This window comes from Plecotus auritus (genome assembly GCF_963455305.1).
Source record: "Plecotus auritus genome assembly, chromosome: 6".
Classification (NCBI taxonomy): Eukaryota; Metazoa; Chordata; class Mammalia; order Chiroptera; family Vespertilionidae; genus Plecotus; species Plecotus auritus.
The window spans coordinates 36964179-36989538 of NC_137773.1; the positions used below are offsets into that span (position 1 = coordinate 36964179).

Consider the following 25360-nt stretch of genomic DNA (forward strand, 5'->3'; position numbering starts at 1 on the left):
TCTGCCCTTACCTCCCCGCCACTGTCCTCATCCATGGGTGTATGATTTTTGTCCAGTCTCTTCCTGAGCCCCCCCATACCCCTTTTCCCCTGAGAATTACCAGTCCACTCCCTTTCTATGTCCCTGATTCTATTATATTCACCAGATTATTCTGTTCCTCAGGTTTTTAATTCACTTGATTTTTAGGTTCACTTGTTGATAGATATGTATTTGTTGTTCATAATTTTTATCTTTATTTTTTTCTTCTTCCTCTTCTTTAAGAATACCTTTCAGCATTTCATATAATACTGGTTTGGTGGTGATGAACTCCTTTAGCTTTTTCTTATCTGTGAAGCTCTTTATCTGCCCTTCAATTCTGAATGATAGCTTTGCTGGATAGAGTAATCTTGGTTGTAGGTTCTTGCTATTCATCACATTGAAAATTTCTTGCCACTCCCGTCTGGCCTGCATAGTTTCTGTTGAGAAATCAGCTGACAATCGTATGGGTACTCCCTTGTAGGTAACTAACTGTTTTTCTCTTGCTGCTTTTAATATTCTCTTTGTCTTTTGCTCTTGTCATTTTAATTATGATGTGTCTTGGTGTGGTCCTCTTTGGATTCCTTTTGTTTGGGGTTCTGTGTGCTTCCTGGACTTGTAAGTCTATTTCTTTCACCAGGTGGGGGAAGTTTTCGGTCATTATTTCTTCAAATAGGTTTTCAGTGTCTTGCTCTCTCTCTTCTTCTGGCACCCCCATAATTCTGATGTTGGTATGCTTGAAGTTGTCCCAGAGTCTTCTTACACTATCTTCAACTTTTTGGATTTTTTTTGCTTTTTGCTTTTTCAGTTGAGTGTTTTTTGCTTCTTTGTATTTCAATTCTTTGACTTGATTCTTGTGTTCCTTTAGTCTGTTGTTGGGTCTCTGTATAATATTTTTTATTTCAGTCAGTGTATGTTTAATTTCTAGTTGGTCCTTTTTCATATCTTCGAGGGTCTCGTTATATTTATCTGCCTTTTCTAGGATATTCTTGAAAAGCCTTATAACCGTGGTTTTGAATTCTATATCCAGTCGTTTGTTTTCCTCCATTTTTTTCGTTTGTGATCTGTTTCTTTGACGCCGCATTTTCATTGCTTCCCTGAGTTGGTAGGGTAGATTTGTGTGCTAGGTTTCCTATATGGCCCAGTGGGTCGGCCTCCCCAGTTAACCTGAGGTGGACACTCTTGGTGCACCCCTTTGTGGACTGTGTGTACAGCCTTGTTGTAGTTAAGTCTTGATTGTTGTTGGTATCACTGGGAGGAATTGACCTCCAGGCCAGTTGGCTGTAAGGATCAGCTGTGTCTACGCTGGGAGAAGTTCAGTGTTGGAGACAGCCTTATAGGATTAGACTTGCCAAATTGCAATAGCCTCTGTGTTCAGCTTGGATGGGGTGGAGTCTCAGGGCGGAGCAGACAGTCTTGGCTCCCAGTCAGCCTTGCCCTTGTGTGCGTGCGCGCCTGCAGACCTATGCCTTCCCTGGCTTCGGACTCCCTTCCACTAGGGAAAGCCTGTGGCAACCTCCGCAGCCTTTGTGCGCACTGGCATGCGCGCGCCTGCCGACCTTTGCCTTCCCTGGCTCCCGAGTCTCCGTCCGAGAGTCCAGATTCCCCCAACAAGAGCGTGGGTCCCCAGGGGCTCGCCTGGAACTGGGGTTCAGTGCAGTCAGAACTGGGGCTCAGTGCAGTCAGGAGCTTCGGACTCCCTTCTGCTAGGGAAAGCCTGTAGCAACCTCCGCAGCCTTTGTGCACACTGGCGCGCGCACCTCTGGAACCCTGCCTGCCGGGGCTCTCCCGGGTCTCCCCCGGGTCTCCCGAGTCTCTGGGTGCCTTTCTCTCTACCTGACAGTCCAGACTCCCCCTGTATGAGCCTGGGTCCACGGGGTTTCGCCTGGGACTGGGGTTCAGTGCAGTCAGAACTGGGGTTCAGTGCGGTCGGGGGCTTCCTTCCCCCTTCCGCCAGAGAAAGTCAGCCAGGCTCTCAGCCGCCCTTCCTCTCTGCGCGCACAAAGACCCTTTGCCGTACCTCCAATTCTCTGTGAGCTTTTCTCTTTCCTTCTAGTTGTAGAATTTTCACTCAGCCAGCTTTCCTGTGGTTCTGGATGGTGTCCGTTCTGTTTTTTAGTTGAGTTTTGAAATTGTTGTGCGAGGCAGCAGTTTAGGTGCTTACCTATGTCGCCATCTTGGTTTCTCTTCTGGGTCACTTTTTTTGTTTCTTAAATTTCAGTGAGCCGAAACCGGTTTGGTTCAGTGGATAGAGCATCGGCCTGTGGACTGAAAGGTCCCGGGTTCGATTCCGGTCAAGGGCATGTACCTTGGTTGCGGGCACATCCCCAGTGGGAGGTGTGCAGGAGGCAGCTGATCGATGTTTCTCTCTCATCGATGTTTCTAGCTCTCTATCCCTCTCCCTTCCTCTCTGTGAAATATCAATATATATATATAAAAAAAATTTCAGTGAGTTTTTGATTTTAAAAAATTTTATTTAAGATTATAGTTGACACACTATTATATGAGTGTCAGGTATACAACATAGTATTTAGGCATTTATATACCCTATAATTTGTATACCTCATAATTACTTTTATAAGTGGCAGTTTGTTATCTTCACTTCAGTCCCTGATTTCCAATGTTGCTGAACATCTTTTCATGTTTGATTATTTTGTTTCCTCTTTGAAACATTTGTGTTTTATCCATTTTAAATGTATTATTGGTCATTAATCCAATTGGTCATTAGATTCTTTTGTTGTTTTAATTCCCATCAGGATATATTTTTTCCATTTTTTTTTTTTTTTTAGAGAAGGGAGGGAGAGATGGAGAGACATCAATGTGAGAGAGATACATTGATTGGTTGACTCCTGCACATGCCCCAACTGGGTCTGGGGATCGAACCTACGACCCAGGTACATACCCTTGACTGGAAATCAAACCTGTGACCCTTCGGTGTGCAGGCCAATGCTCTAACCACTGGACAACACAGGCCAGGGTTTAGTCATTACATTCTTAATCTCCCTTCATCTTTTTCACCCATCTTTCCCATCCCTTCCCATCTGACAACTATCAGTTTGTCCTCTGTATTTATGAGTTTGTTTTTGTTTTGTCTTTTTAGATTCCACACATAAGTGAAATCATATGGTATTTATCTTTCTCTGTCTGACTTATTTCACTTAGCATAATACCCTCAAGGTCCATTCCTGTTGTTGCAAATACAAGTTTTCATTCATTTTTATGGCAAGGTAATATTCCACTGTATATATGTACCACATCCTCTTTATCCATTCATCTATTCATGGATACCTAAGGGTGAATGTATCTTTTCAAATTAGTGTTTTGGATTTCTTCAGATAAATACCCAGAAGTGGGACTGCTGGGGTCATAAGGCAGTTCTATTTTTAAATTTAGTGAGGAACCTCCATACTGTTTTCCACAGTGGCTGCACCAATTTGCAATCCCACCAAAAAGGCAGGAGGGTTTCTTTTTCTCCACATTTTCACATCCCACTCCTCAGAGAGGAACTTGGAAGCCGAGCTATCTTTATTAATCTCTACCCTGTAGGTGTGCAACTGAGTCCCCACCCCTCCTTCCTATCTAATAAGTTCCAAGATGATACTGATAATGCTGCTCCAGAACCACTTTAAGAATCAATGTATCTGATTTTATTATTTTTTAAAAATATATTTTATTGATTTTTTACAAAGAGGAAGGGAGAGGGATAGAGAGTTAGAAACATTGATGAAAGAGAAGCATCGATCAGCTGTCTCCTGCACACCCCCTACTGGGGATGTGCCTGCAACCAAGGCACATGCCCTTGACAGGAATTGAACCTGGGACCCTTCAGTCCCCAGGCCGATGCTCTATCCACTGAGCCAAACTGGCTAGGGCTGTATCTGATTTTAAAATATGCATGTTAAAAATTTAATGGTAGTCCTAACCGGTTTGGCTCAGTGGATAGAGCGTCGGCCTGCAGACTGAAAGGTCCCAGGTTCGATTCTGGTCAAGGGCATGTACCTTGGTTGCAGGCACATCCCCAGTAGGAGGTGTGCAGGAGGCAGCTGATCGATGTTTCTAACTCTCTATCCCTCTCCCTTCCTCTCTGTAAAAAATCAATAAAATATATTTAAAAAAAAATTTAAAGGTAAACACCTAAATAACTGAAGTGGAATATATCATTTACAACCCAAAGAAGGGAAAAAGGAGAAATAAAGAAAAATTCCACAGAAGACAGAAAGTAGAAAAAAAAAGACAGAAACAAATTTGTGAATTGAAAGAACTAAATTCACTAGTGAAAAGAACAAGATGGTCAGACTGAATAAAAAACAAATTCTGGGGGGGGGGGTGGTGAGGAATGGGGGGGATAAGGACACATGACATACCTTAATCAAGAAAGAAAAAAAAACAAATTCTGTGATATGCTGAATATATTATACCGATGTAGGAAATAAGGCAGTCTAGGCAATGGCACAGAGATAGATAAAATGACTAATGAAACAGATGGAAAACCCGAAGTGACCCATGTAACACTGCAGATCATTAAGAAAAGGATAGGCTCCTCACTACACAGAGCCAGGACAACTGGTTAGCCACAAGGGAAAAAGTGATATTGGATTCCTACCTGACGCTGTACATAAAATTCCATTTAGGATTATATACTTAAATGTACTTAAATGTGAAAAGCAAAACTTTAAAATTTTTAGAAGGAAACACAAGAGTAGGGAAGGATTTCTTAAGACAAAAAAAGAGCTAACCAAAAAAGAAAAGACTGGTAAATTCAATGACCCTGTAATCAAATCTATCCACTTGAAGACACTATAAGAAAGTGAAAAGATAAACATGAGAAGTTTGAAAAAAATATTTGTAATACATGTAACTTAAAAGGAATTAAAATGCAGAAGAGATAAAGAACATCTGCAAATCAATTAGATGACTGAAAGCCCTGGCTGGGTGACCTAATTGGTTGAAGTGTCGTCCCATATACCAAAAGGCTGCGGGTTTGATTCCTGATCAGGGTGCATACCCAGGCTGTGGGTTTGATCCCCAGTTGGGAGCATACGAGAGGCCACGAAATGTTTCTCTCTCCCTTCCTCTCTCTCTAAAATCAATAAACATACCCTTGGGTGAGGAGTAAGGAAAAAGAAACAAAACTAATAATACATTAAAAAGAGGTAAAAGACACAAACATTTCAAAGTGGAAGCAAAATGGTCAAACATGAAAAATATGTTCAGCAATATTAGAAATCAGGGGACTGCAGACGAAGACCACGAAGATTTACCATTTTAAACTCAGATTGGCAAAAATTAAGAAACTGAAAAAAAATCAATGTCAGAAGATGTGTTTAAAAAATCCTTATATTCTGCTAGTGGTGCAAATTAGTAAAAATACTTTGGCAAAAAACTTAACATTATTTTGTAAAATTGAGCATACCCTTCAACTCGGAACCTTTAACTCACATATACTCTAGGGACTCTCTTACACCTCTGCTCCAGAAGACATACAAGGATGTTCCCAGCAGAAAGGGTGATATTAGTGAAGACCCAGAAACAACCGAATGTCCATCTATAGGAGAATGGATACTTACTGGTCTATTCCCACAATAGAATTCTATATATCAGTGAAGATGAATGAACAACAGCTCTAAGCAACATAAGCAAAAGCAAAACAAAATTTAAAAAAGCAAATCCTAGAAGAGTATACAGAATATATTTTTTTAGCTCAAATTACATGCATGCGATAAAATTATTTTTAAAAATATATATTTTATTGATTTTTTACAGAGAGGAAGGGAGAGGGATAGAGAGTTAGAAATATCGATCAGCTGCCTCCTGCACACCCCCTACTGGGGATGTACCCACAACCAAGGTACATGCCCTTGACCGGAATCGAACCTGGGACCCTTCAGTCTGCTGGCCAATGCTCTATCCACTGAGCCAAACAGGTTAGGGCTAAAATTATTATTTTTTAAAGCATATAAAACAAAAATCTGTGCCAGAGGTTACAAGGAGTGGGGATGACAAAGGCTGAGATAAAGAGGGGCATTTAAGAGGATGCCAGTTAGTGATAATGGTAGAGTTCCTGGATTGGGTGTGTGTGAGGAGGGGTATCATGACTACTCCTTAGCATTAATATGCTTTATAACTTACCTTTATAACTTCAGTATTTGTTGTACACATATAAATATATGTATTTTCCATTCTTTGGCATGTATGACATATAATTAAAAAGAGGGAAATATGACTAAAATATGCTAGTTGATATTCACTACAATGGGGATCAAATTCCCAGTCCATTTACTTACTGGTCAAGGGTCTTATAATAAATGTCCAGATCCTTGTTCACAAGCTCTGTTGTTCTCATAACAATCATCATTTCTCTATACTTTTCCTCGGCATCTCGAAACTGAGGTGATCGAAGTTCTTTCTTAAAGTGAATAATTTCTTCCTCATAACCCTTCTGTCGCCCTATTGCCAAACTGTGACTTCTTTTTATATTTTCTATTTTTTCTTCCAAGTTCTGATGTTCACTATAAAAGGGAAAAATGACAAATGAGGACCATTTTTAGCTTTTGGCAGCTTGAAGTGGAAAAGCCAGATCTCTTTAGAGAGATAAATATCACTTAGCATTCTCCTTAGCAATCAGCATATGATAACAGAGTCTTTCCTTGCTTTTTATGTAAGTCTTCAGTACGAAAGAAAATTTTCTTACTTCCAAATATCTGAAGCATCCAGCTTTCTAAACAGTTGATTTTTCTGTGCTGAATAAAGAACTCTCATAACATGTGAGCAATAAGAAAGTTCCGGATTTTTAGACACTAAATAAAGCATTCTTAGTGATTAATATTAGAAATTCACAAACTTCTGACTGTGAACTGAGAGTGTACAATGAGGAGTTATTGAATAATAGGTGTCATGATTTTGTTCACATTGTCAAAGACAAATATAATTTTATTTCAAACTATTAATTTCTATAGTAACACCTACTAAAAGTTTGTATTCCTGTATGAAAAAATTTCTCACACAAACATAATTCTGAACAAAAAAAGTAAAATACCCAAACTTAGTAGATAATACAGTTTTAATATATGCTTTAAAAAATCTTCATTCATTTAACAGTTCCTTATTAAGCACCCTCTTATGTGTCAGGCACTGCTGTCAAGTTTATGAACATCCTTACAGAATTGGCCTGATTGTCCTTTTGTTGATATTTCTGTTGTGTTCTGGTTGAAGGAAGGTTTGAAAAAGAGCAGTTGTACTTAGTAGACTGAATGGATGTAAAAAGCACTGCTATATACCAACCACAGAAGGAATTATAAAATAAAAATCTGGTTTGCTCTTCAGTAGCAAAGAATAAATTGTTTCATTTAAAAGTTTCTTCTAAACGTTTTATTTTTTCCAAATTGCAACCAGGAGCACTAACATTATAGCGTTAAAGAGCTGAGGCTTGGGAGCGAGGATATCTGGGTCACATTCCTGGCTTTCATCAAAATTTACTGTGAATATTTTCCCTGAGTCTCAGTGTCCTAATATATAAAAAAATGAAGAAGCTAAAGATGAAGAGCTCTTCCAGCTAAAAAGTCTGATTTTCTCATTATAGGAAAGAGATTTTAAACAGCTAAACTAATAACAGCGTTAACCACTTGTAATGTTTTATAAATTAAAATTTCAGTTTACTATATACTTTAGAAAACCAAAAGCATTCTTTGATTCATATTTCTGTGTAAAGTCAAACAAATGAAAAATCTATAAGGAATGGCTGAATGAGAGACCTAAATTTAATCAACTGAGGCCGTTAAAAAATCAATTTGGTGAGTACAGCCTTTTATACCAGTCTAATGCCTTAGCAACACCTTGGTTCTTACAGAATTCTTAATGCAACTAACTCTAAGGCAGACAAGGCAAGAACAAAATCTTTTCTGCTGCACCAGGAAGGTAGAAACTACAGTAAGTACCAATAAAACCAGATGAAAGAAGAATCAGGACAATCTTAAGAATAAAAAAAACCCCACACAAATCTGCATGGTTGTCATCTATATATATAGTAGTAAAAGCCCAGCGACCTGAACGGTGGAACGACCAGAACGACCGGTGGCTATGATGCTTACTGCGGCAGCCAACCAGCCTGATCCAGGCCCGATCCCCGCCCCCTTCTCCGCCACCCCCCCCCGCCCTGGTGGGCCCCCAGCACCCCAATTGGGGGCGGGGCTGGCCAGCCAACCACCCACAGCCCCTCCCCCCGGCCAGCCCAGCCTGATGGGCCCCCATAGCGGCAGGCTGGCTGGACCACAACCATGCACGAATTCGTGTACCAGGCCGCTAGTATAATTATAATGAAGACCATCTAAAATGAGTGTCCAATGTCAAATCACTTTGGCAATATTATAGATTGCACAAGCTCTGACCCAGGCAGGGTTCACAGGCCATATATTGTTTTTGCTCGGTACCATTATCTTGTGAACCAGACTAACCGAAATCTGGGGACTTGGCATTTTTAATTCTGTCCACCACTGCAGTGTAACTATAAATTCTGTATCACTTCTTCAGTAATTTAATTCATAAGACCATGAAATATATTTGTATAAAAACTCCATCCACCTTCCTGTAAGTCTCAAGGGACATTTAGGCTAAAGGCTTAAATAATTCTAAAAAAACACAAATATTCTTCACATTCAATAATAGACCTTTATTTAAACTAAAGACTTTTTAAAAAACATACTTTTTCAGTTGTAAGACTTGCATTTGACCCATTTCCTTCAAATGTTGTTTTCTTTCTTCTTCAACTTCTTTTAGTTCTTCATTTCTTTTTCTTAATGTAAGGTTATCCTGCAGCCATCTTTCTTGTATCTAAATGTAAATATTAAATCAGTTAAAAAATGATCAAGTTACCAACATGTGATTTATAACAGGCAACTGCTGGCAGGTAGTACTAATTCTGCCTTACTTAGAATCGTGCTAAACTCAATAGAGGGAGAATAAGCCAGAGTGAAGGAATCTACAACCTGGACTAATCTGGATTGCACATATAAACCAGAACAGAAATTTACACAATGAAATAAAAACTGTAATTATTTAAATATTTTATACCTGTGCCCCATTGGATCATCTTGCATAGGAACCCCACAATAAAAATCTGATCGGAAAAATATCACAAGATAGCAATACTATTAATGTCCCCCCTTCAATTTTTTTTGCCTATTTGTATTTTTGTCCTATGTGCCAATACTGTTAGATACTATTAAGTGTGTCAGATAAGATCTTTACCTTCAAGCTAACAAATAATAATCATACAAGGCAGTAAGAAGTGCCACAAAAATAGTAAATATTTACTTGACGAGACTTCCATGGCCATTGAGTTAAACTGAAAATTTAAAAAGTTGGCTGTTCTTATTGAACAGTTTTGTCCTTAAAGAGACCTAATCACTTAGCAGCAGCAGCAGCAGCAGCAATGCCAACACAATTATTTCAGTAGGTTTCCCTGTGATTACAATGGACTATATTGTGAGACAAACATTATAAGCTGATTCTTTGAAATTTAGAGAAAAAATATCCTGTAGAAACAATGTTGGTTTGGACCATAAAAGTCTGAATATAGAAAACTCATCACAAGTTCAAAGTTAAGACTTCTCAAAGAAGGAGCTAGGGTCCTCCTTCAGTGACCCTTGCTGCTGAGATAAATTCAAGAGTCATGTAGGGCCCTAACCGGTTTGGCTCAGTGGATAGAGCGTCGGCTTGCAGACTGAAAGGTCCCAGGTTCGATTCCGGTCAAGGGCATGTGCCTTGGTTGCGGGCACATCCCCAGTAGGGGGTGTGCAGGAAGCAGCTGATCGATGTTCCTCTCTCATCGATGTTTCTACCTCTCTATCCCTCTCCCTTCCTCTCTGTAAAAAAATCAATAAAAAATATATTTAAAAAAAAAAAAAAAGAGTCATGTAGGAAGTGGGAAGGAGAGGCAGATCTTTGGCAATATCTTGTTAACCAACAATAACAGCACAGCGTCACCAGGGAAAATGAATTTGGAGGTGGGAGAGAAGCATGGAAGGACTTTTCTCACATGTTTAGTGTTCATATCCAACCCTGGCCATCTATAAATCACTATTTTGTGGGTTTTTCCCCCGACTGTCATCAGTTTTCCTGGTAATAATAATATAAATATAGACTTATCTATTATAGGTATCATTATAAGCAATTAAAAGTGACTAAAATGATATGGTTGTAACTGTCCTTTTGTTGCCAAGGCAACTTAATGCACCACGGCAGCTGCTGTGACACTCCAAGATTCTTCCATGGGAGACTATCAGTGTACTTTTTCCTTATTAGGAACAAGAGAACATGCTATTGCTTTCTCTCTTCTAGTATTACATAACACTGGAATTTGCTTTCATGACTGCATAAAGTAACTTCATTTTTTAAAAATTGGTATTCTCTACTATATGGATCTACTGAACATAAAAGTTTTAAAAAATGTTATTGGTATAAGTCATACCATAAGTCACAAGCAAAGAAGACTTACCTTTTGTGTATCAATATCTTGTCTCATGATTGCCATATCGGTATTTATCTTTTCTTTGTGTTTCTCGCTTTTATTTAGTTGAGCTATTATTTTATTAAGTTCAGTTTCTTTTTGCTACAAAAAGGAAATTCTTTTTTTTTTAACTGTTTAAAGTATTGCATAGGTCTCCTTTTTCCCCGATTGACCCCCCCCCACCACGCCCGCCCCCCAAGACAAGCCCCCACTGCCCCAGTGTCCGTTGGTTATGCTAATATACATGCATACAAGTCCTTTGATTGTTCTCTTAACCCACCCCCACCCCGCCTTCTCTCTGAGGTTGGACGGAGAAAATTCTTTAAGCACAAGAAATAAAACTATAAACAAATAAGATTTAAGTTTTAAATTACCTTCTTATAGTCGTCTTTCCCATCTTGAATATAATCCTCAATGGTTTTCACATAGCCATGAATATTTTTAACCTTCTCTTTGATATCATTCATCTGTAGAAAAATATTTATTAAACACACTGATTGAGGACCAGAGCATTTAAGATTTGTTTCCAAGGAAATAAATTAAGGTAACAAAAACTTAATAGGACAGCACAGTGAAACAGTGTCTTGAAAGTTAGGAGCCTTGGCAAGGTTCTAATTTTCATCACCAGCACATTTTATTATCTCAGATAATTCCCTTTGTCACTTATGGAATTGGATTAAATAGTCTCACTTCTCAGCTTTATTATAGATCAAGAAACTAGTTAAAATGTAATCCTTATTTTAACAAGAATTTTTAACATCAAGATTATGTCACAAATCTGAAAATACTATTTATCTTATACTTTTAATTTCATGTGAAATAATAATGTCCAACATGGTGCTCTGAACATAATGTTTAATATGTATATTTGGTAAGTAAATATAGAAAGGAAGTATTACTTTATCCTGTGTTATTTTGTTGCTTGTATTTTTTTTGTAGATTAATTCTTCTTTCTCCTGCTGGAACTTTTCCAGTGTTATTTCCAAAGGGCTTATCTGCTCTTTAGCATCCTAAAAATATGAAAAACATTCCATTATCTTATTTTAGGTGTCAGACTTTACAGTCATACAAGCACTCTCCTATGTGCCAGGCTTTAAAAAGAAACTCATTTGCCTCTTCCAACACCCCTATGAGGAAGTACCATTATTTTCATCCCATATTTCAGATGAATAAATAGGCACAGAAATGACTTGTCCAGGATCACAACAGCCAGTAAATAAAGGAGCCAGGAGTCAAATCCCATTCAGCTCGAGAGTCTCTGTGAGCCACTATGCTATACTGCCACAGCCATTGTCTTGATTCTTAAACTACACCACGTACTCCCAATTATAATGAACAACTGGCTTCAGGTATAAGTTTTTAAGAGTCTGCAGGGGTTCATGTCAACTGTGTGACCAAAAAATAGGAAAGTTCATTCACTCCAGGTCTCTCTCTTACAGACAGGACTATGATTGTAAAGGACATGTTTGTCTTTAAGCTTACTTTGCTAAGATTAAGTAGATATTTTATGGTAACACAAGTGTACTGTACACATTGATATCACTGATGTGTCCACACCTATTTTGGAAGGAAAAGGGCTTTCAAGCAACAAACTAGTTTACTAATCAGAAGTCTGCATTACTTGGCCTTGTAACATATCTACAGCATAATTACATGGTAACCACTGTTAAAAAACAATGATCCTTAAGCGTTTTAAGATCCTGAAATATCTAATGAATCCACAAAAGTAGAAATGACCATGTAGTATTACTTCAACACAGGTGTATTTTATCATATTGGGAAGTGGTATGGTGTAGTGGGAAGTCAAATGTCTTTGATGTCAGTAGACCTAACATCTGAAATTAACCTGCCTCTTACTACCTCCATGAACATGGTTAAGTTATGGGACATCTAAAAGTCTTAATTTCGCCCTGGCTGGTTTGGCTCAGTGGATAGAGTGTCAGCCTGCGGACTCAAGGGTCCCAGGTTTGATTCCGGTCAAGGGCATGTATCTTGGTTGCAGGCACATACCCAGTAGGGAGTGTGTAGGAGGCAGCTGATCGATGTTTCTCTCTCATCGATGTTGCTAACTCTCTACCCCTCTCCCTTCTTCTCATTAAAAAATCAATAAAAATATATTTTAAAAAAGTCTTAATTTCTTGCTGAAACCGGTTTGGCTCAGTGGATAGAGCGTTGGCCTGCGGACTGAAGGGTCCCGGGTTCGATTCCGGTCAAGGGCATGTACCTTGGTTGCGGGCACATCCCCAGTGGGAGGTGTGCAGGAGGCAGCTGATCGATGTTTCTCTCTCATCGATGTTTCTAGCTCTCTATCCCTCTCCCTTCCTCTCTGTAAAATATCAATAAAAAATATATTTAAAAAAAAAAAAAAAGTCTTAATTTCTTTTTCTATCATAGGGGATTTAGTCACATATCTCAACAGGGTTACTTAGATCTAAATGGCTTATTGTCAAATTATTTTATAAACACTAAAAAATTATATAAATATAAGGTAGTACTATCTGATATACTATAAGCCTCTGATAATTTAATCCAAAACACTTAAGAAACACAGTAACTATAGATTCAGTAATATATTTGGTGCTTACTGAATGTGTAATTATAAAAACCTAAATGAGATTGTTGTTTCCAAAACTATTTAAAGACTTAACTGGCTGGGTTTTAGATTTTATTAATGGAGATGAGGGATTCCAAATGGGTTCCATTTCATGTGACAACACGATGCCTGTTCACTGTTTGGGGAAGGATTCCAAGACTACATCTCAAATCAAATAGAGAAAGTGCTATGACTAAGGCAGTGTTGGCCGTGGATATAGAATTTGTAGATAAGACGAACTTCACATGGAGGAATACTTATATGGAGTTAGTTACCTACCACCTGTCCACCTCCAATAACAGGACATTCTCTACTAAGTTAACCAGGCAGCCAATTCTTCCTTATTATGACCAAAATCCTTCTTCCAGACATCTTTAGTACTATGAGTACAAGTTCTGTCACCCAGGAGCCACACACAGAATTATTATACCATTTTCATTTTATCTTCACAATATCCATAATTCTAGCCGACCACTGACCTAGACTCTCGATTCCAATAATTACAGGCTGTTGTTGTTCCTTGTGATTAAGCCCCTATCCCAGTGGTCGGCAAAATCATTAGTCAACAGAGCGGCAAACCGTGGCTCGTGAGCTGCATGTGGCTCGCGAGCCGCAGTTTGCCGACCACTGCACTATACTAATAAAGAACATTTCATACATTTGAACTAATTAAAAAAACAAACAGGTAAGTGTGTTCTTACCTTTATCTCTCTGTATAAGGACTGAACTTCAGTGGATAATTCCACAGTCTGCTCCTCCAGTTGCTGACGACGTTGTAAATTAGTGGATATCTGAAGTTTCTCTGATTTAAGTTCATTTGTTACACTTCTTAGGTGTTGAATCTGTTCCTGTTGGTCCTGTATAAGCTTACGATTCAATTCAATCTTACTGGAAACTGCACAAAAACATATGGACACAGTGATTAATGTAAGAGTACAGAAAATGCTCTGAGCAGCATCCTTCCAGTTTTATAGGTCTATGGAATTCACAAAGGCAAGTTTCTATGGGTCCCACCCACAGCAACAAAAGTTCCACTAGAACCCTCCAGCCCCCAAACCATCTTTCTGTCCCCTCCTGGCCACTCACAGGGCAGATATGATTGAGAAAGAGTACAGCTCACTTGATACTCATCATTCAAAATCTGTTGTACAAAGCAAGGAAACAGAAGTGATACTTTTGAAAAAAGAAAGTGAATATACTGTGGACTGGAAGGAGGAAAGGTAGTTCTTATCCACATAACAGGTGTAAAATTTAGGTGAGAAACAAAAGCTGGGAATGTTGATGTCTTTAATGGGAATATGAGGAAACAGACTATATTACCTGTATCTAATTTGTGTTGTTTTTCTTGTTTTTCTTGGTTTACTTGTTGAAGAGTTCTATCTAAGTCTAGTCCTTGTAGCTTAGCTGCTTGTTGTGCAATTTTTCTTTCAACATCTTTAAGTTCCATCTTCAGAATAAAACAAAGTTACTTCTTTTAAGAAACTTACTACAATGTACAACTACTTTCATATATAATTTGAACAAAATTTGGTAAGAGGAAATAAAGCAATAATATAAGCAAAAGGAAGCAGACTGAAAATGGAAACAAACAGGACTATTTTTCATAATCCTATATAATAAAAGGCTAATATGTAAACTGTCCCCTCAATCAGGAGTTCGACCAGGGGGCGGGGCTGGCCGGTCAACTGCCCGAGGCCCCTCCCCCTGGCCGGTGGACTCCACCCATGGATGAATTCGTGCACTGGACCTCTAGTTTATAAATAATTCAGAATGGGGAACTCTAACCATGATCTGTACATGAACACCAGCTACTGTTTTTAACACTCTCACACTTCACATTCAAACCACCATGAAACAAGTTTTTTTCTGCCTCGAACTACAATCAGCATACCTGAAATCTCTCCATAATTGTAACATCTGTGAGACACACTTTGGCACTTTCTTCTTCAGGCATTATTGTACCCAAGAGTGTTTCCTGTTCTTCTATGTCATTCTTTAGGCGCTGTATGTCTCTATTGACATTCTGCAGTTTATTTCTTAATTCTGGTATTTCCTTCTCTTTCAAATCAATTATGCTTTGCCTTAACAGAAAACACACAATTAAAAATAAGCTATCTAATGTTTTCTCATCGTGAGACTGAGGTTATGTATTTTTTGGCAATAATATAAAAGTGATATCATATCCTTCTCAGGGCATCATATCAATGGGTACATGTCAGTATGTCTTATTACTGGAGATGTTAAACTTATTCACTTGGTTAAGATGGTGTTAGCCAGATCCATCCATTGTCAAGTTATTATTTTCCTTTTTGTAGTTAATACTTAGGAGAGATACACTGATTGAGACTGTGTAAGTATCCTGTTTCTTCTCAAACTTCTGCCCATTGATTTTAGTATCCATTGGCAGATGTTGTTTGCAACAATTATTACTGTGCTGTTTGTCAGAGATATTCTACAAATTAACCGATCACACTCATTAGAACTGTCAAGGATATGAAAGACAAACACTGAAGAACTGTTACAGACCACAGAAGCCTAAGGAGAAATAAGAACTACATGCAGTGTGAGATCCAGGCTGGGATCGTGTAACAAAAAAGGACATTAATGGAAAGACTGCTGAAATTCAAATATGGTAATTTAGGTAACATTATACCAATGTTAATTATGGTTACATAAATTCTGATCGTCACGAGATGCTAGGTGAAGGGTATATGTAAATTATCTGTACTATTTTTGTAATTTTCCTATAAGTCTAAAATTTTTTCAAAATAAAAAGTTTTAAAAAAATGATGGGAAGAAGGAAAGCAACCAACCACTCAGCCAAATGCTACATGAGTTTTGGGTACAAAAGCTGTCAGCCCAGACTACTGTTGCTTCTCTAGCTAATATGGCAGGTACTAGCCCCACATATAATTTTTTCACTCTCATTATTTTATTAAACCCTTTTATGGTTAAATAGAGAATAAGTGTAGACACAATTCACACTGAAAACTATGGGTTACGAAAGTTACAATACACAAAGTATTATGAAACTACATTGAATAAGGTAGGCACCAGGCACCTTACTCTGAAAATGGGAGCTGTGATGGCAAGAGCCCCAAACTATAACACAATGTTGATTTCTGCTATTTATAGTATATCAGTATGACACAGAACTAAGCTCAAATTTCCTTGACATGGAATTTCTATCAACTTTAAATTTTATCATTTATTTGATCTTTTTCTTCTCAAGATACTGCCTTATTCCTTTTCCTTTTCATTCTCAAACTACTGCCTTTGTCTCCTTATCACATTCCCTTTGTAGCCTGCAATAATCTGGTTTAACTTTGATAATTATATTATCTACTGCTGCAAAACAAAACAGCCCAAAATTTAGCAGCTTAAAACGACAGCACTTTTTCTCACAGGTAAGACAATCAGGAGCAGCTATCTGGGTACTTCTGAGTTGGGTTTCTGGTTGAAGTTGCAGTCAAGCTGAAGGCCAGGGCTGCAGTCATTCAAGGTATGACTGCTAGAGAATATGGTTCCAAATGGTACCCTCACTCGTTTGGTTGTTCAAAGGCCTCAAGTCCTCACCAAGCGGGTCCCTCCACAGGGCTGCTCACCACATGACAGCTGGCTTTCCCCAGATCCAGGAGAGAAAAAAGGAGAGCAGGAAGCTTGAGGGCCTTATATAACCTAATCCTGGAAAGGACATGTTATCACTTCTGTCGTATTTTGTTGGTCACACAGACCAATCCTGGAACAAGATTGTGAAAGCCAGGATCATTGGGGGCCGTCTTGGAGGCTGGCTACCACAAAGCACATCTTCTTAAGACCTTTCCTGCTTTTCCTGAAATTCCTCTTTGGTTTTCCAGAACAACAGACCCTCTTGGTTTTTCTGCTTCCAGAGTTGTGTTTTTTTTTCACTCTCATCTATTCAATACATTAACATTAGATCAATTTTCCTAAAACACACTGTTGATTAAATCCCTCAGAATGGCTCATCACCTATCAGAGACAGCTATAACTAGACCTGAAATAATCTAGTCCCATCTTCCCAATTTATGGGAATCAATCCCTATAAGTAACTCCCTAAACTCCAGATAATGCTTCTACTGCAGCACAGGTCATACTCTCCATCCCTTTATACACACTGTTCTCAATTCCCTCTCCCCTTTCCTTTTCTTAACTGAGTTTAACCAGTTTCCCTGTGGTTTACATTCTCCCTCCTACCTTGTTCTTTATATCCTATTCTCATTCTGTAGTCCACTAGCTTCTCTCTCTTAAATAATGCATTTGTTTGAACTAATTAAGCACTTTATTAATCCCCACTTTCTAAATATCTAACTCTGAGAGCTTGTTTCCTTTCTTGGGACATCAGCTCTTTGAGGGTCATGTCATTGGTTCTCTGACCAGCTCTGTGCTCTGTTCTGGGGGACAAGGCAATCATCACATACTTTCTGATTTGATTTATAAATAGACTATCATTTGAATTTCTTGCACAAGCAAGGGGAAAAACACTAGAAATCATCTAAGATTCATTCCTTTTTAGAGTGGGAAAGATATAATACAGTTTCTTATATTTTATTGATTTGTAGAGAGACCAGGAGAGAGAGAAAGAAACATCAATGTGACAGTGAAACATCAATCAGCTGCCTCCTGCACGATCCCTGCCAGGGATTGAGCCCACAACCCAGGCATGTGCCCTGAACGGGAATCAAACCAGCAACCTTTCAGTGCAGGGGATGACACCCAACCAACTGAGCCACACCAGCCAGGGCCGTAATACAGTTTAAAATTTGTCTGCGGGGAGAGCCTTTCAGTAATTTTTTTGCTGGGTTTAGAAAGTTAAGTATCAGTAAACAGTTCTAAATCTGTCAAGACTTCTGCCCTCAAGCCAAATTGAGGAATTAAATTAACACAGAGACACAGATTATATCTGTCTGCCTTAGATTATATCTGTAACTAGAGTAAGAAGCAAATTTACCTTTAGAAGAAAACAAAAAAGGAATCAAAAAGAAAATCATTGTTTCTTCTTGTCATATAACTAACATGAGACGGGGCATACTGGCTTAGGATCCTGACTTCAACTTTTATTCATTCAAAACATGGTACTGAGGTGCTACCACATGCCAGGTGTTTTACAGTGCTGCTGCTGCTGCTGCTACATGTACCCCTAGTCTCACCTCATGGGCACAAGCCCCAGCATTTCATCACGCCGCTTTTCTTTTTTCTTTAGCTCTGATTCTGTTGACTTGAGTTTATCTGGAGCTAGCCGCAGCTTAGACTGCAAATCACTGATGACTTCTTGTAATTCAGCTTCTGTCTGAAAAACTCTCTGACAGACGGGACAACAGGACTGGTTTTCATCTGTTAGCTGAGTGATGAATTGGGAGTAAACTGCTGTGGCTCCAGCCAGCATGGCTATTTTAAGAAAATAAGTATGTTTCCAGTCAGGAGAAAATGAAATAATAGTTTTGTCAATATGGTTACATCCTCCTCTGTAAATATATGATTATTCTTCTTGCTTTATAAACACATTATTAAAATGTTTTTAATTCTGATATTTAAATATTCTTACAAATTTTTCAATTTCTTCTTTAAAACCTCTATCTAAATCACTTTCAAAATTCTGACTCCCACAATACATTCAGATTTCTCTTTCGGATAACACACAAAAGTATAACAAATTTTAGAGCTTATTATGTTCCAGGAACTGTTCTAAGAGTTTTATACCTATAATCTCATTTACTCTTTCCTAACGGCCTGTCAGCAGTTCTCAACCTTTCTAATGCCACGACCCTTTAATACAGTTCCTCATGTTGTGGTGACCCCCAACCATAAAATTATTTTCGTTGCTACTTCATAACTGTAATTTTGCTACTGTTAATGAATCGTAATGTAAATATCTGTGTTTTCCAATGGTCTTAGCCTCTACAGCAGCAGTTCTCAACCTGTGGGACCCTGCTAGCAGGGTCGCCTAAGACCATTGGAAAACACAGATATTTACATTACGATTCATTAACAGTAGCAAAATTACAGTTATGAAGTAGCAACGAAAATAATTTTATGGTTGGGGGTCACCACAACATGAGGAACTGTATTAAAGGGTCGTGGCATTAGAAAGGTTGAGAACCACTGGCTAGGTGGTAGGTTATCATGTCCTCAGACGATGAATCTGAAGTATAGGAAGGTTCAATAATTTGCACAAAGTCACAGAGCAAGTTAAGTTATAGAACCAGGACCAAAACTTAAGCCATCTGGATTCAGAACCAAGTTTTTAAATCTCCCATCCTTAGTTACCTGTCAATGAAAAATTCATGTCACAGTGACTTGATAATATAAAGCAGGTAACTTACCTCGTTGTTTTGAAGATTTTTCAATTTCTTCTTTAAGCCTGCCTAAATCACTTTCAAAATCCTGGCTACCACAAACATCAAACAGCTTGTCTTCATAATTGGATAACTGCTCTTCCTTCCTTTTTAGCTCAATATTAACATGATTTTTATTTTGCTCAGCTGAAGCTAGTTCCTTGCTATAAAATAAGAAAAAATATTAATTACAATTTTAAAACATGAGAAATTAGTTTGAAAAGTTTGAATAGGTAGATATAAGACAAATTCTGCCAACAAATATTACAAAATTTGCTATGGCTAAGTACCTTTTTTAGAAGTCCAGGCAATAATCATTTCCACCTGAACTCTCCCACTGGGACACTGACTCACTTGCCATCAGTTCCAGAAAAATGTGCAATATCGGCAAAATTCTGCCTGGTTTCTTGGAATTCATGGCCATAGATCTCAGGTTAAGAGCCTTTGCAAGGAGAATATGATTGCTGGATCTACTGGTGGGAGGGAAGCTGGGAGAACATCCTCCTAATTCCCTTTGGGCCCATTCACACAATATTACTTCCCTTCCTTTCCTGTAAACTTTTCCTGTGTCCCCTCTTTATTGTTATCATCTACTTAAGATCATTCATTTCTTCTCATTCATCAAAGACTTTGCTCACTAGTACAATTTATCTCCACTCCTACTCTTAAATTTCACCCTAGCCAATCTCCATGCCCATATAGATTAGGGTTTTTTAATTTGCAGGTTATGAGGCAAGTCATATAATCAATTCAATGCATCATCTCAGCATATTTTAACAAAATGAAACAGAACATATCAGAGTAGACTGTACCATAGGTAGGACAGGTACTATTTTGAGAAATGTGTTTCAGATAAACATGTATGAATGCACACCTGCTTCATCCTGATACTTCCCATTGGTTTTTTTTTAATTTCTTTATTGATTAAGGTATTAATATGTGTCCTTATTCCCCCATTACCCCCCAACTCCCATTCATTCCCATTGTTTTCTATAGCACCTGCACCATTTTGCATTCCTACCAATAGTGCCCAAGGGTTCCAATTTCTTAACATTCTTACCAACACTTGTTAATTGTTTTTGATACTGGACATCCTAACCAGTGTGAAGTGATTTTTTTGTTGTTGTTGTTGATTTCAGAGAGGAAGCAAAAGGGAGAGAAAGACAGAAACATCAGTGATGAGAGAGAATCATTGATTGGCTGCCTCCTGCACACTCCCTACTGGGGACCAATCCGCAACCTAGGCCTGTGCCCATGACCGGAATTAAACCCAGGACCCTTCAGTCCGCAGGCCAACGCTCTATCCACTGAGCCAAACCAGCTAGGGCTGAAGTGATGTGGTTTTAATCTGCATTTCCCTGATTATTAGTGATGTTGGGCATCTTTTCACATGCTCATTGGCCATTTGTATATCTTCTTTGAAGAATTATCTATTCCAGTCCTTTGCCCATTTTTTTTTAATCCTCACCTTTTCTATTGATTTTTTGATAGAGTGGAAGAGAGAGGGAAAGACAGAGAGAACTATCCATGTGAGAGAAACAAATCGATTGGTTGCCTCCCTCACATGCCCTGAGGGCCCAGGCGGGGGAGGAGCCAGCAACCTAGGCACATGCCCTGAAGGAATGAACCTAGGACCCCTTAGGTCAGCAGGCCAACCTTCTATCCATTGAGCCAAACTGGCCAGGGCCTTTGCCCATTTTTTAAATCCAGTTATTTTGTTGTTGTTGAGTGGTAGGAGTTTATATATTCTGGATATTAACCCCTTATCAGATACACGGTTTACAAACATTTTCCCCCATTTTGTAGGCTGCCTTTTCCCTCTGTTTAATGTTTTTTTTTGCTGTGTAGAAGTTTTAAAGCTTGATGTAGCCTCATTTATCTATTTTGCTTTTGTTGCCTGTGCTTTTGTTGTCATATGCAAGAAATGATTGCCATTTCAATATAATAAAGCTTTTCCTCTAAGTTTCCTTCTAGGTGTTTTACAGTTTCAGGTCTCACTTTTTTATAAAGGAGACTTTTAATCCTCTCAGTTAATTCTACAAACTTTCAAGGAACAAGAGACCCCAAATCACTGTTACCATTTTACTCAATTCATAAAATGTAAAACCAAAATCAATAAGACTTACCTTTTCATGACAAATTATTTTAGAACAATTAAAAATGAAAGCAAGAAGAGATTTCTATTAAATTTCTATTACTTACTTCAATTTGGCAAGTCTGTCCCTGGTCTGATTAATTTCTCTTGATTTACTATGAAGCCAGTCTTCAAGTTGTTTTTTGTTGGGAAAGTACCCTAACAATGAATTTAATTCATCACTGTGCCTAGATTTTATTTTTCTGATTTGTTCATCTTTGTCAGCCTATTAAAAAATATTTTAAAAATAAAGCTCATTATCTCCACATTATGTCAAGAACAAATATGAATTTTAGACTGATTCAAGTTCTAGGCTTAGAAAGTGAAACTATAAAAATATAAGAAGAGAATATATAATTTCCTAAAGTCTAAGAGTGGGGATGACCTTCCTAAGCCATGAGAGAAAAGAGTAACAAGTCTGATAATATAAAAATTAAAACGTCTGTATAAGATATAAAATTTAACAGCAATGTACATATTTACTTGTATGTATACACCTCTATATTAGTTTTTTGTAATTAGAAAACAGTTTTTAAACTTGAAAGTCTATTTTTATAGTATTAAGCTCAGCCCCCAAAATATAAAGCCAATAACGAGTAAATACTTCATAATAAGATAAACTATTTACCAGAAATTATCCTATATAATAAAAGCTTAATATGCTAAGTGTCCGACCATTTGACCAGTTGCTATGATGCGCACTGACTACCAGGGGGCAGAAGCTCCGACTGGTAGGTCAGCTTGCTTCTGAGGTCTGGCCAATCGGGACTGGGCAAGATAGGCCATATACGCCCTGGAGCCCTCCCACTGTCCCTCCCCAGCCCCGACTGTGCACCGGTGGGATCCCTTGGCCTGGCCTGTGCCCTCTCACAATCCAGGACCCCTTGAGAGATGTCCGCAGGCAAGGCCAAGGGATCCCACTGATGCCTGGGCCTCTAGTAATTAAATAAAAAGAAAGGTCATACTTTGTCTTTGGTTAGCATCTCCATCTGGGTGCGTGTTGCTGTATGATGGTTTAACTGCTCCATCTCCTGGTCCAATTTACGCAGGGTCCTGTCTAGGTCAGCTTTCTCATTCTGAAGACTTATTACTTCTGTTTTTAGAGTTTCTACATTACTGTTTTTCTCAGCCTTGCTCAGCTCATGTTCCTTATCAATAATACAAACAAACACAGAGGTTTACATAGTTTGTGTTAAAATAGTGACAAAGTGTATTAGAAATCAACTACTCCAACAGAAATAAAAAACATAAGAAATAAGATTTTTAAGGAAAAAATCTTATAAAGTTACCTTACTATCTTATAATACTAGAGAATTATTAAATAAATCTGGAAGGGTCAAACAAGGGTGGGAGAATAAGAATTAATGCAAAATTAAGAGAAATGTGTCTAAAAATATAGTTTCATGACTCTTCAGTCAATACTTAAGTATTTATCAAGTACTCATGTAACTCACTACATTTCCTGCCACATAGAAACTCTAAAAACAGTGCAACTCTGTCCCTGAGTAATGCCATCCCTTTACAAGACAATTTATATATATTAAAAGCTAGCAACTGGAAAGCCTTAACAACCAGAATGACCGGTCACTATGACGCCCACTGCAGCCAGCAAACTGGCCGGATCTGGGGGTGGGGCCAGCTGGTCAACCCCCATGACCCCTCCCCCCGGCCAGCCCCACCCTCAATGGGCCCCCACAACCCCAATCGGCCCACGGCCCCTCCCCCCAGCCAGCTCTGCCCCTGATCAGTCCCCCACTCCATCAGGGGCAGGCTGGCCAGCCAACCACCCATGGCCCCTCCCCCAGGCTGCTGGCCCCCGATCAGTCCCCCCCCATTCAGGGGCAGGGCCCACCGTCCACAGCCCCCAGTCACCCCCTGCACCTCAATCGGGGGCGGGGCCTGCTGGCCAACCTCCCGCCCTCTCCTCCTCCTGATAGGCCTGGCCCCGATCCGCCCTGATTGGGGCTGGGCCAGCCGGACCCCACCCATGCACGAATTTGTGTATTGGACCTCTAGTCTATAATAATAAAAGTGTAATATGCTAATTAGACCAGAAGTCCTTCCTTCTGGACAAAGCCACAGCGGGCGGGGGCCATGGCAGAGGCAGCAGAGGCCCCTGGCTGCGGTAGCAGCAGGTGGGGGCCGGGGCCGGGGCCAAGGCCCTTGTACGAATTTCGTGCACCGGGCCTCTAGTATTGTGATAAAATGCTAAACTGACAAAAACGTACACTAGATGTTAAGTTATAGGAAGCAAAAAGGAATGTTTAATTACATTATCAAAGTGGAATCTGAGAGGGGGAATTCCAAGCTTTAGGATGTTTAACTTTGGTGGTGGGGATGTAAAGGAAGAAAACAGAAACAAGGAAGAAAATTTGGAAATTCATGAAAAGAATAGGTGAGCTAAGAAAGATTCCATCACAGAAAAAGTGGTAATATCATAGAAAAAGTGGTACTATGGCAAAAAATTTATAAGATCTACAGTGTATGGAACCTAGAGGAAAAATACTGGTTTCTTTTTTAACTTAAGTAAATGGTTCTTAACCAAGGAACTCATAAGAATAGCCTAAAGTGGTAACTAAAGTTTCTATTGATAGTTCATCTCATGGTAAAATTCCTGAACATGCAATGAAACTAAAGCACTCATATTTTTGTGCAAAAAATTAGAAGTTACCAGGACTGCATTATAAAATTTACAAAAGCTTCCATTAATCAAAAAAGGGGGGATAGTAGGGTAATATCATGTAAGGAAAAATATCCTTTAAGTAAATTACATCTAGAAAATTTTTACTTTACAAAATTAATTTTCATTTGTAATGCTAACAGCAAGACACCCATGAAAAACACACATGATGTCTAAAGACAAAGGAAAATCATTTGGGCAAAAATAAAAAGGATCCCAAATCAATTATATAGAAAAGATTCCTTTATTAACTTTTGGTCAAGAATATGTTTGTATACTTTCAGAAAACAACTCGAAGACCATGTGGATTCCTGCAACAGAGAGGAATTGACAGGTCTGCTCCAACCACGAAGACAAGAGGAGAAACAGTCCAGAGATGGAAGACGCTGACGACGCCTTGCCACGCTAGCAGTCAGCAGCTGTGCATCGCAGGTTGCCTAGGACCAAACCAGAGAGGGTCGGACCGGCATTGCCACCATGGGCCCAACATCCAGGTATCATTGCTGACATGTACACATAAGGAACTGTTTGACATTGAAACGGGGACTCAGAACTGTTGGACATAGAAATTGGGACTCAAACATTTTTTGTTATTATATGTTTATTTCTAGTCTGCAGAGGCAAGATTTTTTAAAGGAAAGAAATGGGAAAAAAATAGATACGGAGGCAAAGAAGCATTGAACAGACTGTCAAACTATAGTGGGAAGGCAGGGGAGGTTGGGGGGGGCGTGCTGTAAGAGATCAACCGAAGGACTTGTACGCATGCATATAAGCATAACCAATGGATACAAGACACTGAGGGGGGCAGGTAAAGGCATGTACTGGGGGTAGGGGAGGCTGCGGGGGAGGTCAATGGGGAAAAAAAAAGGAGACATATGTACTACTATTTGTAATACTTCAAACAATAAAAAATAAAAATAAATAAAAATTAAAAATTCTAATTCTACAAAGTAAAAATAAATAAATAAATAAAGAATAGCCTTGTTTTGTTCTGAATGCACATTTCCATGCTCTACTCTTAGAGAGTTTAATTTGGAAGGTCTGAAGTAGGTCTAAGCATAAGTACTTTTTAAAAACTTCC

General features: G+C 38.8%; 1 protein-coding gene across 1 annotated transcript in view; it reads right to left on the reverse strand.

Moving 5' to 3' along the window:
* RAD50 (RAD50 double strand break repair protein) overlaps positions 1-25360 on the reverse strand; it is an 80293-nt gene that overhangs the window by 15941 nt on the left and 38992 nt on the right. The window contains exons 10-21 of the mRNA XM_080672877.1: positions 22565-22747; positions 21668-21825; positions 19454-19629; positions 18281-18518; positions 15004-15193; positions 14433-14559; positions 13814-14007; positions 11419-11529; positions 10894-10986; positions 10508-10621; positions 8714-8841; positions 6300-6524 (exon numbers count right to left, since the gene is read on the reverse strand). Coding sequence (XP_080529003.1) covers positions 6300-6524; positions 8714-8841; positions 10508-10621; positions 10894-10986; positions 11419-11529; positions 13814-14007; positions 14433-14559; positions 15004-15193; positions 18281-18518; positions 19454-19629; positions 21668-21825; positions 22565-22747 — 1937 coding nt within the window. The remainder of the gene's footprint in view (positions 1-6299; positions 6525-8713; positions 8842-10507; positions 10622-10893; positions 10987-11418; positions 11530-13813; positions 14008-14432; positions 14560-15003; positions 15194-18280; positions 18519-19453; positions 19630-21667; positions 21826-22564; positions 22748-25360) is intronic.